The 16117-nt window shown below is 31.2% G+C and overlaps 2 protein-coding genes across 3 annotated transcripts in view; one reads left to right on the top strand and one right to left on the bottom strand.

The window, feature by feature from the left end:
• Positions 1-16117, bottom strand: part of LOC124357592 (putative ATP-dependent RNA helicase DHX57) — a 51836-nt gene that overhangs the window by 33240 nt on the left and 2479 nt on the right. For both annotated transcript variants that reach the window (XM_046809513.1, XM_046809512.1), the window contains exons 2-6: positions 12267-12513; positions 9950-10128; positions 6249-6751; positions 3373-3551; positions 673-842 (exon numbers count right to left, since the gene is read on the bottom strand). In XM_046809513.1, the coding sequence (XP_046665469.1) occupies positions 673-842; positions 3373-3551; positions 6249-6751; positions 9950-10128; positions 12267-12497 (1262 nt within the window). In that variant the 5' untranslated portion in view covers positions 12498-12513. The remainder of the gene's footprint in view (positions 1-672; positions 843-3372; positions 3552-6248; positions 6752-9949; positions 10129-12266; positions 12514-16117) is intronic.
• The window catches only part of LOC124357594, a 37607-nt gene continuing 32501 nt past the window's right edge, over positions 11012-16117 (top strand). Inside the window, exon 1 of the mRNA XM_046809514.1 lies at positions 11012-11146. The gene's annotated coding sequence lies outside the window, so the exon portion shown is untranslated. The remainder of the gene's footprint in view (positions 11147-16117) is intronic.

Here is a 16117-nt window from a genome sequence, read left to right as displayed (position 1 = left end):
ACTTCTATATCTTAACTCAATATTGACTATATAAATTAATTTACACATAAATTGGTATAGTACCATATTTATATTATTGTTTTGCACCTACACTTACATCCAATCACCAATACAATGAAGTAAACATTAAACATTTGCCAAAGCAAATTAGTCTGACTTTATCATAAAATCTTTTATCAAAATTACTTTATTCCCAACATTCCTATTTATCTCATTTTATTCAATTTAAAAGATTTGAACTGATCTTTCTCACCAAAAAAGCAACTAATGATTTGATTTTTTAAGATTTATTAGTTTATTTTTAATATATTATATATCTGAAAGAGTTTATGTCAGTTCTTGAACTATAGATTTAGCAGGAAAATGTTAAGTTATTTTGTTAGCCAGTTTCCAGAAATGAATAATAATCAATCAGCTTTAAATTTTGCGAGATTAGCTTTAGTTAAATATAAAAAAAATAAAAGTATAGAATTCAAGCAAAACAGAAACCTCAATTCTAATACTTTTTAATTTGAAATCTCTCTAAAAATTTGACCTCCCAATCAATTGGAATACAGTAATAATATGCCAAAACGCCACATATGCTCATGTCTGAACACTTATAATTATATGAATTAGCTTATGAATTATCATATTTTAACTTATTAAACTTTTCCTGACAATATAAATTACCTCATTACATTCTTTATTATTTTTTCTAAGTTACTATTCTTTTCAGTGGTCATTTCCTCTGAGTCTTCATCAGATTCCAGTTCTTTGAGAGAACTAGTTTCATTGAATAGAGGAACAGATGGATCACGCAGGCAAGGAGAAGGGCCTCTTTCATTGACAACTGCCAAGATCTGGAAAGTTTTATATGAAGATTAGTAAAAAGTGTGCATATATATATCAGAGTTGTTTCTTGATTTACCAAAACATTATGGCTATCTGAAATTAGTTTGTTGTATAAAGGAGTTGACTGGCATTTAAATTGTCAGAGATAATGTTTGAAAGAGGGTGGAAATATGTTTACTAATGTGTTGAAGTACAGTAAAACCCCGATAAGTCGGCCCCCGTTAACCCGGAAGTCCGGCTAACTCGGACAGATTTTCAATAAAAAAATTAAAAAATCAGACAAACATTTCAATAATAAAAACGTAATATGTTTGTGGTATAGTATCCGTGAATCTATTTTGCATCAGTATTTGATGGGACTGTAAGACAGTGAGTGTGTGACTCATGGCACACGGCGGCCGAGTGGCGGTCATTGTCCCGGATTCTCGGAAACAATAACAGACGCGTATTTCCCTAAATCCTCTCCCATGCTACCGCCACGCCTGGCCCCTCAGTACCGTTCCTACCTCGCTCCGGAGGTCATGGAGGTGCAGTGACCAAACTAAACGAACTAATGGTTTATTTCGAGCGGCAGGCACAAACATCGCCGGCTGAATTGCTCATGTTGAAGAGACTGCGGGATCGCAAGCGGCAGACGACATTGGCACAACCAAAGCTGCCTGAGTTTTTTTACCAGGAAATGAACAGTTATAAATGTACTGCAAGGATTAATAATAATTAAATGTGCATATGTTTGATGTTTTTACAATTACAATGGGGTTTATCTATAAGTATACCGTATTTTATTAATTCTTCGGCTAACCCGGATTTTCGTTAACCCGGATCGGCCGCGGTCCCGATTAATCCGACTTATCGAGGTTCCACTGTACAAATAATCATATATAATTTATTCCATAAGCTTATTTTATGAAAACTACATTGGACAGATGATTGCTGTTTATATCAATACTTCACTGTACAAACATCTCTGAGTAGATCCTCATAAACAACAGCTACAACTGTGTTAACAATCTTCTTGAGTAATCGTGTTACACCTCTGGAATATACAGGTTCTCAGGAACGCCAACAGGAAAAGACTGGAATACTTGTTGCGAGCTGGCCAAGTGATATTGTTGAAAGAAAAGAATAAAAATTACAAGCTTTGATGAAAAAAAGCCATTTGGTTACTATATTCTGTTGAAAAAGAGTTCTGAATGGTCAGTCCGTTGCAATTGGGGTTCAACAAAGCCCTGCAGCATAGTCACATATTGATCTTAATTGTTTCGAGTTTTGAAAGCAGTAACTCCATACCAAACTGTCACTTTAGGGCAGTATAACAGCTTTTTATGCAATTCATTACAGTTCATTTGTGACTAATATAACACTCTTCTTTCATAAGCTGGACAGATAAAAATAGATTTTGTTAGATTTTTTGTTAAAGCACTCTTGCTTGACCTGATGTGTTAAAAAGTTCAATCATATAAATGTAAAAAATCAAAAATCACTACTTATAGATCAGATATGTCTAATGCGAAAAGTGTGTCGGTACAGGCTTGTTGAGTGCAAGTTGCTAAAGGTTACCTACATCTGCCACTTGTCAGAACAACAATTCTGAGGCTTCCAAGCCAAGATACATTTCTTATAAAATATAATAATAAAACATTTACAATTACCATATTTACTTGAATTTTTTTAAGCATGATGACTAATAATATTAATTTATGAAACAGTGTTGTAGATCATTAATTTATGAGTTTTGTTGTTTTGAATTACAATACAGTCATTTAAATCATAAGCAGGTTTATATGAATCAGACTGAAAAGCATTTATTAAAATAAATAGTTCTTTTTCACTTCAAATGATTGTGACTGATTTTAATGTAGATTTTTATAAGAACACATTTTGAAACTTATAGAATAAGTTTATAAATATGTAATAATGGTTTTAATATTTTTTATTTTTTTAAATCAAAGATTTTGGTAAAATAAAATAAAATAAACAACATCAAATGAATGGCCCCATAAAGTGCTTTAAATGACACCTTTTCCAGCTCTGTATCTTAATTAAGAGAGACACTAAACTTTAGTGTTAAGAGAGATTTACATCAGTAAGAACTAAATAAATTAAGACCAAAATTTTGTGGATAAACAAACATCTTAATTGATTTCACTGTTCTTACCCAAAATTTAATACAGAAAACTATAAGAAAGAGGTAAACGGAATAATTTATTAAAAATGAACAGAAGTATGATTTGAGAATTTGCATGAGAGGCTATTTATTTTCGGCTCTAAGTTAAATTATATTGGACTACGATAAAAATTATAGAGTTTTACTTTTTAACATTATAAACAGCAAAACTAACATACTAAAATAAAAGTTTTAAACATGGGTTTGAGAGCATTTTCTCCTCCACATTGATTTTTTGGAACTTGTAACTTCTTTGAGGACGATGTCAGAGGGCAAACCTCTGACTACTTCCCCTCTCATGCATCTACAGTTTCTTCAGTCACCTCATAATTAATATGCAATATAGTATTTATATATTTTAACTCACTTACTTCCTCTTGGTTGTTAAGAAACAGGTCAATCAGCGTATAAACACATGGAAATTGATTTTCAGCTTCCCTGTTGCATAAATTTTGCAAATAGTATGTAAGTCGCAGACGGACTGTGGTAGGCATCTTGTCCCCCTGAGGACTGAATGCTACCCAGGCTGGCTCTCTAGGGTAGCAGCATCCTATAAACAAGTATAATGGTATTACTTTTTGGAAGAAAGCAAAAACAAGCAGTTTTTATTGCTATTTTGAAACGGTTACATATTTGGCAAAATTATAATTGTAAAGGTTGCTCAGTTTAAAAATACCTTTAATTTAAGATATAACATGGCCTATCTTTACATTAAAATTTTGTAGCTAATCCAAATTTAGATTTTTAAAATTAGTACTAACGAGTTAGACCCAAAATCTTAATAATCCTACTTCGTAGGGTACCATTTGAAAGGTATTTTTATGTAGAATAATAAATTAAACTGAACTGAATGATAATAGCAACCCTAATTTGGAGATGGGAAAAATAGAAAACATTTCAATTTTGAACTTTTTTGGATGTCATTATGAAACGAATAAAGACAAAAACGTAACACAAATTTTAAAATGTTTGGCTTAAAACAAGATTTAACATTATATATCACTTGACCAATGTTTAAATTTGAATTTTTATAGATTGAAACCTATAATGACCCTTTATTTAAGGAACACCATGTAAATTGAAAAAGTTCAAAATAATTTCATCAGGTAGCAAAAAGTTTATAGTGGATTTACAATTTATTCTTGTGGTTTTAACTCATATCATTATATTTACGTAAATAGTGGATGGGTAGTCTGAGACATTGCATTTAAAAAAAATTTAATAACTAATAAAAGATATTTTGTATTGAATAGGAGATAAGAACCGTAGAACTAACAAAATAACCAAACAGCTGTCTCGAACAGTAACATATACCTAGTTTATGTCACACGCAAATAGTCAGCCATTTGTAAACACAAGTATTTGTTTTTTTACTGGCCTTCTAAAGAAGCTGACGACTATTTGTGTATGATGTAAACTCGGCATCTGTTACAGTGTGAGGCAGTTGTTTGTTTTACTATTCTTGTCTTATGTTCAATACAGAATGGATAGTGAATTGCCATCTAGTGAAATTTGTGACTTACTGTATAATAGTAGAAGCTTCAATACATGTCTGGTAGGATACAAATATGGGGCATAAAACAGATCATGCTGAAGATGACTCCAAGTAGAAACTACTCTCAACCATTAACCACTTAGTATATAGGCTTATTTTTTGCGGTTTGTATTTGACAAAAATGGTTAATTTAAACATTTGTGCTTAATTTACACAAAAGTGTATATAAGTATACATTTTCTTCTTAAACATAAACACGTGAACACTTTGTATATTTCTGGTTATCAAATAAAAAATGTGGTGTTATTTTTGAGTGGCATAAAATACAAGGTTTTTTTAAACAAAGTCTTGAATTCTGATTACCAAACATAAACCATTATTCTGTTAAGTCAAAAATAACTAATTACTTTTAGACTATACTGGCTAATCTTCTGAGTAAATTGATGTATAACACATGTTTTGTTACATAAATAATTGTAAAGGATAGAAAATTTAAAAGTCTGCATAAGCACCAAAATTGTGTGCCAGTGAAGGCTGAAATGTGCGCCATCCGGAGGGTTAAGAGTAATTTTCTACCACAAATCTAAGGTTGTCATAATTATTGAATTGGATACTAATCTTCAAAAGCCAAATAACAATTTAATACAATAAAAATAGAACATGTTATACAAAATAATAAAAACAGACTATAAAAAAAATAACAAAAAAATCTTGTTAATTGATTTTATTTTCATGTCTACAGATAATTTTATAACAAAATCCAGCTTAATCAAAGTTTTTAAGTTTTGAGATTGGTTGAACATTCTCCTTCACATCTAAATTTGGACATTACAATACCAAAGTAATAAAGCAGCAAAATATATAAATTAAAACAAAAATATTTGAAAAACTATTAAAAACTTTTTGGAACATCATACTAATATGCACATACTAATAAATAAATGCCACTCAAAGTAGAAATCTGTGTGGCCATCCTATACAATGTACATTTCTACAAATGTGGTTAGTACTTTTAACAACCCTGTTGCTAAAATAATAAATGAATCATCAATATTATAACCATTAAGTGGTGAGAGTTCTTTAAGTAAAAGCAATGTTTCACTGTTTACTTCTGTCAGTCATTGGTATGGAACTACCCCAACTTTTCAAGCTCATAATCTTTAACAAGTTAATAATTTTATTAAAAGCATTTGTGAGGCTAGTTAACTTATGAGCACGGAAAATTAAACTTCACAAATTCATACAATTTCAAAATTAAGTTCACTCTCACAACAAAGGTTTACAAAAGATGGTTGATACTCAAAAAGAGGAACCCACTGACTGTAAACTAATATGATAGTTCAATATTTAGTTTTGGAAACTTTTTCTCTTTGAACACCTAGAAAAATGTTAGTTTTTCCAACATTTCAGTTTGGATTAAAAATAAAATAAAAAAGTGGATCTATTTTACAGAATTTAAAGTAATGGGATTTGAAAACACCAACCCAAGTGACAAATTTCTTGAATATATAAAATAAATTTTAATTCTAGTACCAGTAAAATGATTTTAAATGCTCTTTAAAAGGCAATTGTGGATTTCCATATAAATGACTGACTCTGTCTTTACCAACAGAACTCAAAGAATCAAGCTGGATAGTTTTAACTAAAAATACAACAATAAATTCTTCAAAGCTTAACCATAAGTCTATGTTGTTTTACTTTCCTTATTAATTCATACTTACCCTATTATAAATCTTAACGTTCATTACAAACCTGGTGGGAACCTTATATCCAGATCAAACTTGGTCCGATTTTTCTCTAGAATCTCATCAACCGCACTTTTAGTCACCACTGGTTCACTGACTGGCTGTTCATGGGAGTAGTGGCACTTGGATCCAAACCTACATCCCCCTTTAAAAAAGTACTGGCACATCTTATTTTTGGGCTTATCACTTTTTGTTTTACTATTTGTGTTTGTGTTCTGTTTGGCAGACCCATTGATTGTTCTGTCACTGTAGTTCTCTGCTAGGTACGGAAGGTCTAAATGAATGACCCACAATACATTCGATATCCTTTCTTCACACATGCTACTATATATCTGCTTGATTGATTCTAACTCGTCATTTCTATCTTGCAGCACATCCTTCGGTACTTGTGTGTCTGGGCATGGAAGAACTATGTTCATGTAGTGTGACATCAGCAGCTCCAATGCTTTATCAACTTCTCCTTTTGTGACTTGTAAAGCCTCAGCACAGTGGACTCGGTGGAACCCGTATCTGAAAAGCCATTAATATTTTATAGTGATGAATTATATATCAATGTTTCAATTATCAACTACCTAAAAAGGATCTCCTACAGCGAAGTTTTTTTAAGAAATACACATGTTATTTATACCCAAAGACTAAAGTAGTAACATCCATTTTGCTGAAATAGGTATTTACAATGCCAATTAAAACAATAAATTATTTATTCAGTAAATTTCAAAATATATGAATGCATAAATTAAAATATCAGAACTTTATTCCTAATAAAATAGGATACTTGATTTTTTCCTTCACATTTATTCAAACAGTAATCCTATTTATAAACAAGACTCAGTAAATCAGTAATATTTGGAAACGCAATTGTGATAATAAGAAATTAAAAAGGACTAAATTTACAGCTCGAAATATATCTATAGTAGTAAAAGCAAAATATTATTATGTACAGTAGTTTGACATAACTATTAAATTAAGTATATTTAATATATATATATATATATATAACCGTCATATCTATATCAGGATAAAAAGATAGTCAAGTTTGCAGTATAGCAATACATAAGTTCAAAAAGTATATGACAGCAGATTTTTTATTTGACATTGTTTCTGTTTTCTGGCTGCAATGTCCCACCAGTAATCTGCAGTTATATTCTTGTTAACTTATGTAACTCAGAGCCTTCTTAATGACATCAGAATACAACATGTTCATCTGACTGATTATTTTTTATTGGTTAATTTTGTTCTGCTAGGTTTAAGCTGACTTCTTCCTTACACATCTTCAAAGAATAAAACTCTGTAATGTTTTTATTAACACACAATCTTACATTTGTTCTAATAATGCAATAATTTGTTTGTTTCCAGCAGTTTTATCATACAGTAGAGTCCCGTTAATCCGACCTAATTGGGACCGAGCCCTATTCGGATTATGTGATTGTTCGGATTAGCCAGAATTACAGAAAAATACGGTTTTAAACTTGAGAATGGGTCTATTTTGTTATAGAATTATCAACATTGTTTATTAAAACATGTTTTCTGACTGTTGCATTGTATTTCTTGACAAATAAACGTGTTTGCGAATACTAAGCACATTTACCGTATTTAGTGTGAGAGTTCTATTGTTAAGCAATGTGAGGGTACTGGATATTGTACGGGTCCACGCGTTCAATAGTTGTACGAAACTACGCGTCATCCAATAGACTCTCTTTAATGTGACAGAAGACAATAACTGAATTTATGTCTTTTAACAATTAATATTGTACTCAATAATAATATCAGTACTGTACGTCCAATTTTTGTTTGATTTCACTTCCTAATACAGTAATTTAACTCATACTTAACCTATAAGTTTCAATTTGGTACTGTATTTAACTTCATTATTTATGTACTGTACCGTACACAATTTGTCTTAATAAAATACTGTATGTCTATTTAATTAAAGTTTTCTTTGTTTATGTACGAAATGATGCACCCATTTTCATTTTTTATGTAATTAGTTCCTATAACTGTTCATTATCGTTATAAATAATTCCTCCTGGACCTGTTCGGATTAACCGACGTTCGGATTACACGTGTTCGGATTAGCGGGACTCCACTGTATTTAAGAGAAATTGATTCTATTCCTGTTTCAGAGAGCCAATATTATATGACATACAGCATATAAATTTTAGTCGAATTCTCCACACCACTGATGTAATTTTCAATGATATCAATCAATCGTCTTGAAAGACGAAGTTTGTATGTTTTTCAATGCCTCAAGAGTAAGCCTGGATTCATGTACTGATAAACTGATGTTACATTTTGTATGAGAAAGACAATTATTAATTAATAGAATAACTAGGCTGGTAATTAGATGTTTTTCTACAGCACGTACAAACTCTTCCTCAAATCGTGTCTTAAAAATCACATTGTTTATTTAGGCTTTTTATTCAGTTAGTTTACAGAAGAGACAAATCACTTTTTGCTTGAATGATTGAAAACATGTAGTATTTTTGGACTTCATAACAATTAATGCCAGTCCCACTATAATTGCAATGTTGCTCTCCTTAAGTGCTTTTTCATCCAAAACATCGTACACATAATACTTAAACTGAGGGATTTTATATTTATCTGTAGATAATACTTTTCATTAAGTGTCAGTTAATGAATGATGTTCTAAATTGTTTCTTCCATTTGCCACTGAATAACAAAACAATGTGCATTTAACAGTCGCTTGCAAACTCACTATTTTCACTCTCAATTTTGTTTTTTAACTTATGAGTTTTTGATAGAAAGGAAAATCTGAAACTGAAATTTCTTGTCTCTTACAATTTGTGCCATATAAACATTGTCTCTTAAAATCCGGATGATCACTTTTTTCATTATCTTGATCACTTAAAGTCCATTCCAAGTACAATATTTGCAAGATATTTCTTCCAGTTATCAACAGTACTGTGCAATTACCAATTAAACTATAATCTTCTCATGGACACAACTTTATCAACTTATAAGTTATTTATAGCAAAGGTGTGTCATATATTGGTAGAGAAATAAATGTTTCATTTTCACAATTTTAACTACGCTAAATTTTTTAATAGGATGCCTAACAAAATTATAAACTTGGTGCAATAACAAATTAAAACTATACAACAATAATAAAAATATAGTACAACTAACACAGCACATACTGAGCTTTGAGACTCAACTTAACATATTTAAAGAAAAGAGTGCAACATGCAATAAAATAATAACAAATGAGAAATCAGACCAGATCAAACAGGCACAAGATTATTCTGCACTAACAGGTGCAGTTAGGGAGTAGATTATTTTTAGTGACACACAACTTGTTCAGTGACCCGTGACACACCAGCATTACAGCTGTTCAAGAACAGACTGTGTAAATGCAGTGACATGTTAACATTACTACAAAACTTTGGTTCTGTCTGCACAGTAGTACCAAGCGTATACAGTTCTAGGTCAAGAAAACTTTTTTCTCATTATTATTTTTGAGAAAACTAAATGTAGGACCCAACTACTGAAGGCCGAACTTGCAAAAGCCTACTGAGCCAATTTTCTTTAAGAATTGTCACACCTTTGATGTTTCATCTTCTCAAGAACTGACTGAATTGCTCTCAAATAGCTTCTTAATATAGTGATAATTACATTGGTCAACTATAACAAAATAACAGCTTAATTGTTTTAAATATTATTAACTTCACCAAAATAAGAAAAACATACCTTTCAAGACGACTCAGTGCAAATAATGATACCTTTTCGTGAGGCTTTATCACTTTCCGTTTCATAGAGGAGTAATCTGTGGTGCCTTGAATCACCAGATGTCCTCTGTCCAGCCAATACTGATTTGAGAGGTTGGTCTTTTTATTTTTATAATCTGCACTGTTTTTGGCTTCAAAATCCTATAATAGAAAAAAATGGAATACAAATTGTATGAAAGCAATTTTCCTTCATTTAGTATACATTTTCATATTTTTACTATCTTAAATTAAACCACCAACATTTATTCAAGTACACAGAAACTTAAAAAAAAATTATGTTTTATAAAAATGCTTTATAAAAAGCAGGGCAAGAGATCAACATGCTTAGTACAAACTTAATTGTTTACACCTTAAATAAACATAACAAAAGTTAATCAAAGGACATAGGTTAAAAACTATATAACAACTACACAGTGAAATGTGATTAAATCAAATGTCTTTAACCCCAATTTTTATCAGACAACTTATGCAATCACAGACTTACACAAGGGTATTTGGGGCTCCATAAAGAGCTAAATTGACTGTATATTAGTGTAAATAACTAAAAATTATGAATAGTTACTTATTTTTTCGTGATAATTTGTTTATTACGCATAACATTAATATCCTTTTCAGTGATTTAATATTACCTTTATTGTATTATCAGAACGAATAAAATGCTCAATTCTAAAATTTAAACTGTAATATATAACATGTATATGTTGTGAAGAAAATAGTTGTAATGAAAAGAGTATGTAAATATTGTTCTTAGCCGGAGACTGAGCAATGGCCCGCTCAATACTGACATCTTCGAAATATATGGAATCAAAGTCAGGTGACCAGAATAGTTGATTTATAGCAGCATACATACTCAAGTAATGATGTCACAGTGGCGTCAGTGAACTTGCCTGAATGTGTAAAATGATGTGATTATTTTAAATTTAATTTTTAAAAATTAGGAACTAATGTATTCCTTGTACATTACTTATGGACTAGGATTATTTTTAATAAACAAGGTATATCTTTGCAGTTGGTTCAGTGAAGCTATGCACTAGATTGCAGGGGCCATACTGAGTCATGTTATGTTTGCAGGAATGCCAACTTGTTTGATACAGCATCACATCTGTTGGAGGAATCTCCACAATTTGGGTGACCTAAACGTTGTCACGGTGCTATCAAGGTCAGTGACTCCTAATATATATTTCCGCTTTTGTGTGTTTTGATGTACTCGATACGTTCAGTGACACTCGATTGAAAGGATTATATTTTCCAAGTAATTTCCATTTTCATAATTCAAATTCACATTTAAACAACTTCAAGCACTGAACAAAATCACTATATTTCGTTGTTATATTTTATTGGACTTTGTCACAATCCAGCAGAGGGCCGCTGACATACTTGCCTGTAAGTCAGCTTGTCATATTTATATGACAGTTTGTTTTTAATACCTTTTTAGTTATTACAATCGTAATAATTAGGTGATGATTAGTTTTAGATGTATAATGCAAAGTTTTGAGTATGTGTAGTTAACCATGTCTTTAGTCGGTACTCAGTCTACACAGGCAATTTATATTATGTTTCTTTCTTTATCATGCTAAGGGTTAACGTAACTATTTTATGTAGGTCGACTGTTACGACTGGGACAAATAATATCAGAGGCAGTAAAATTGACAGGCTTCTAACAATCCAGAAGATTCTGACAGTGGACATAAAAAACGACCAAAATCTAGCTAGGTCTAGGTCTAGATGAAATTGAAGTTGCTGTTCATGAAATAAACTGAATTAGTTGCCTAATGGATAATCCTATTCCTGGAAATAGAAACAGGCCTAGGCCTGTACCTACATTGGCACACAAAAGTAAGGAAGATTATGATGGCAAGCGAGAACTTATTAACTTAGGTAATAAAAATAGTAAACCTTAATATCGGAAGTAATGCACAACATAAAACAAATCATACAATATCCTTGCACAAAATCATATACCGGTACATAATATTGAATTCAACAAAAATTTCCAAATTCAGTTGTGCAGGAAGGAGTGGAGGAGGTAAAATGAGTAACATGTCAAAGGATTAAGTTAAGTTCAACACTTTTCTTTTTACTAGTGTACTTCAAAATTTGTATAGTTTAAACTTTTTGCTGGTTAGTGCTGTCCAAGATTTACTGTAATAACCAATGTCAAACCTGATAAAGCTACTTCTTAAAATTGAAAATAAAGTGTAATAAGAAAAATGGGTAGAGCCCCCAGATCCCATGAAAATATTTATTACGAAATAACTCTCTGTTTTTAAATACTTTACCTCTCCTGACAAAAATTTCAATGTTTCTAATAATCGCTTCCTTGTATCTTCAGTAATAGTGAGATGATTCATCTCCACTTTACATTTCATCTCTCTGAAGCTGTCTGAGGCATCAGAATAATCAGAAGACGAATGTGCTACATTTAAACTACATTCTTCTTGATCTTTTAATTTTGCATTGATACCACGCTCACTTTTTGGAACTCTCATAAGGTCTTTTTTAGATGCCATCTTGAGTGATGTTTCTCTAAAACAAACAAATTCAACTATTAATAAACATTTTAAACTTGAAAAATAAATTTATAACAAAATAAAAATAAAACTAAAAATAACTTATTTGACTTAAGAACAAGTTTCTCAATTATATGACAGTTACATGCGCACAAGAGGCATATTTTTAAACGGTTATTCATTCCAAACATAATGTATTATAATACTAGACATTATTCTGAAAGACCTACATTGAATGTTCATATGTTGAGAAACTTGTTGATTTCTTTAAGTCAATATCTCAAAAACAGAAACAGGAACTGTTGTACACACAGAACTTTATAATGTTGAAGCTTAGAGAGATGCTACTTAACATAATTACCAAAGCTATCAGAGAAATCACATCTCTACGAGGGCTCTATTCTAAATTTAAATTGTCTTTTTTCCCAAAATACTAAGGTAAGCACTTATTAAGGAAAACATTGGGTGACATAAATTAATGAATTTATTGTAGTATTACAATAGTTTGTAAAATTTTGTTTTCAAAATCAAATTAATGCATTGAAAAAGAAAATGTTATTCAAAGGAAAAAAAGGTTGTGAAAGATTACCAATTGAATATACCAAACATTGTGTGAGGTGCTTACTACAATTGATCTGATAAGGTCAAAGATTTCATTCACAAGAAGATCAATACAAATTTGCAAATATGCTTTGAGAGACCAATTTAACACATGGCCGATAAAGCTATTCTAGTCATTATTTCTCCTCAGTTTTGTAACCAATAGAAAATAAATCACACAGCTGAATGTTTTCAATTGGAAATATTACATAAGCATATGATCAAGGTTGTAGTCTAGCTAAACTTATTTAAAATCAGATGAAAATTTAGAAGAACACATGGACAAATGATTGATATAGGCATCTGTGGAATTGGAGATCTATGTTAACATTAATTAAATTTGGTAATTTTGTAGTATTATCTTAAATCTTTTCTCTCTTAAAATAGCTGTTCATTAATTCTCAATATTTATATTTAGCGTTTACTTACTATAAATTCATTTATCTAACTGTAGCTTTGTTTTAAGTTGAATAAAACCATTTCAGTTTGGTTCAAACTTTAATCCATTTCATAACAATTTACTCAACTCAATTATATTAATAATATTACAAGTGATTTTCACATTAAGTGCATCTAACTTAACTGAACAATTCTTTGAACCAGAAAACTTATGCCTAGACTGAAATAAAAACCATGCTGATCGCCAATGGAAGCACTAGAAAGTGACATTTGGAAACTTTACTATATGCGCTGCTGCGGAAGACAAGTTAAAGTTTCTTATAACTTTGTCAACTACAGAATCCTGATTCAGTATCCTTGTCAAGTACTATCAGAAGCTGATTCGTATCCTGAAGGATTAATTATCCTCGACAAACTTTTTATAAAATCAAAGTTTTTTTTTATGTTTTCATTAGTTTAGATCAAATAACAATCAGTTAAATCGAAATCAATTTATAAAATGACCCTAGTTTTTTGCAAGTGTAATTTTTGAGCAGTCTCTAAAGGGCTAAGTATTGGTCTAGTTGTAGAACATTTTGTTTGCCAGTAAACAGATTAAAGTGCTCCTTCTACACCAATGGCATTTTCATTGTTCACACAAGATGTTTTTAGGGAAAAATGGTCAATCCCACTTTAAAATTTGTACTGACCACCTTGGAATTCGAACCTATGACCTTTCAGTTAAGAGTCACAACTTTACCCCTCTCCTATGGTGAAGGTCAAATTTGACATATCTTGAATGTTACTTTTTAATATAAAATGTTTTAATATTGGGTAGTATAATTAAAGTGTGTCATAAAAACATGGTCTATCAAATAAAAAACAAAAATATTTATAACTTTGTCAAAAAGACGCTGAAAGAGTAAAAAAGTTTGTTTTCTAAATGCTTGCTTGGGGTATACAACTTTGGACGGTACAAAAACTTTCAAGCCTGAGATAGAAAATAATACAAATTATGCTTAAAGCATAATTTATTTTTCAACATGATCTCCTTTTAAGTTTAACAGTTATTCCAGTGATGTTCCATTTCAAAAATTTTTTCTTTGTAGGCTTTTATCCAAGTTTGCAAAATATGAATTGTTGCTTCTACTACCTAGGCATATCATTCTACATTTTCTCACTGTAAAGTTTTTTAAGTTTGCAAACAGATGGAAGTCTGAGAGGGCTAACTCAGGAGAATAGGGTAAATGTGGAGCAGACACTACTGGTTCGAGGATTAAATAAATTATGATATCTAATTATTCATTTGGATAAAAAACACCATTTGATAAAAACAATCGAATAAAGAGTGTAGGCCACTTATTAGTCTATAATCATGAATATGACACAATAAATGCATGTTCATTGCCATTCTTGCTGATGTTCTAGCCTACTCAGTAAGTAAATGATTTTGGGTACTTTCTGATTAAACGGAGGCCACCCGTTTAACGATTAAAAAAGTAGATATATAAGTAATTATGAACACATAAACTATACCTTCATTAAGTATTTTACAAAATTATTAACACACATTTATATTTAAGTATTCAAAAACTCGGCAAGTTCTGTGAAAATTGTGACGAAAACGCTGTTGCTCGCACCAAAATATGGATGTTCACACCAACAATATATAAATCGGACCATTGTGACAAATGGCAACATACTGTGAGAAAACCATGTATCCACACTAATTCCGATTTTTTTTTGGCACAGTAGTGTTACATTGCCAAAATGGATTATTAGCAATAAAATTCAATTCATGTTATGACCATTCATACATGGGTAATTCTAAGCAATATATGGGTCAACCTCGATTTTTCTCATATTACAATATAATGTTCCAATAGTCAATTAGAAAAGGAAATGAGTAGAATTTCTTGCCGGAAAGCAGTTATAGGGAGCAGGCAACCGCCAGACGGTCATATATTGCTTAGAGTTACCTATTAGTGATCAGGGGCACTGACGTGATCTGGGCTTCAAATTTGGAACTACTCGAGTTAATTTTTTTTCTAAAAGAGCAAGCAGCGCGAAGCGCTGCGCAGCGGGCAGCCATCGTGCGTGATCCTTTTTTTTATTAAAAATTTCTGATAAATTGTTATTACATATTACAATATAATGTAGGTAATGTATGTAAAACAGTTTTAAACACATAATTACATGCTGGAAAGCAAAGTAAACCAATATAATCCGCCCAATACAAAATCTCCGTAAAAATCTGGTAAAGGAATCTGTGTCATTCCTTTGGCCTGAATCAATTCAGTATATACGAAGATCACGCACGATGCTTGCCCGCTGCGCAGCGCTTCGCGCTGCTTGCTCTTTTAGAAAAAAAATTAACTCGAGTAGTTCCAAATTTGAAGCCCAGATCACGTCAGTGCCCCTGATCACTAATAGGTAATTCTCGCGGTTGCCTGCTCCCTATAACTGCTTTCCAGCAAGAAATTCTAGTCGTTTCCTTTTCTAATTGACTATTGGAACATTATATTGTAATATGAGTTGCCTGCTCCCTATAACTGCTTTCCGGCAAGAAATTCTAGTCATTTCCTTTTCTAATTGACTATTGGAACATTATATTGTAATATGAGAAAAAATCGAGGTTGACC

Source organism: Homalodisca vitripennis, chromosome 3 (assembly GCF_021130785.1).
Source record: "Homalodisca vitripennis isolate AUS2020 chromosome 3, UT_GWSS_2.1, whole genome shotgun sequence".
Taxonomy (NCBI): domain Eukaryota; kingdom Metazoa; phylum Arthropoda; class Insecta; order Hemiptera; family Cicadellidae; genus Homalodisca; species Homalodisca vitripennis.
The sequence above is the reverse complement of the archived record's forward strand: the minus strand, read 5'-3'. Positions and strand labels throughout refer to the sequence as shown.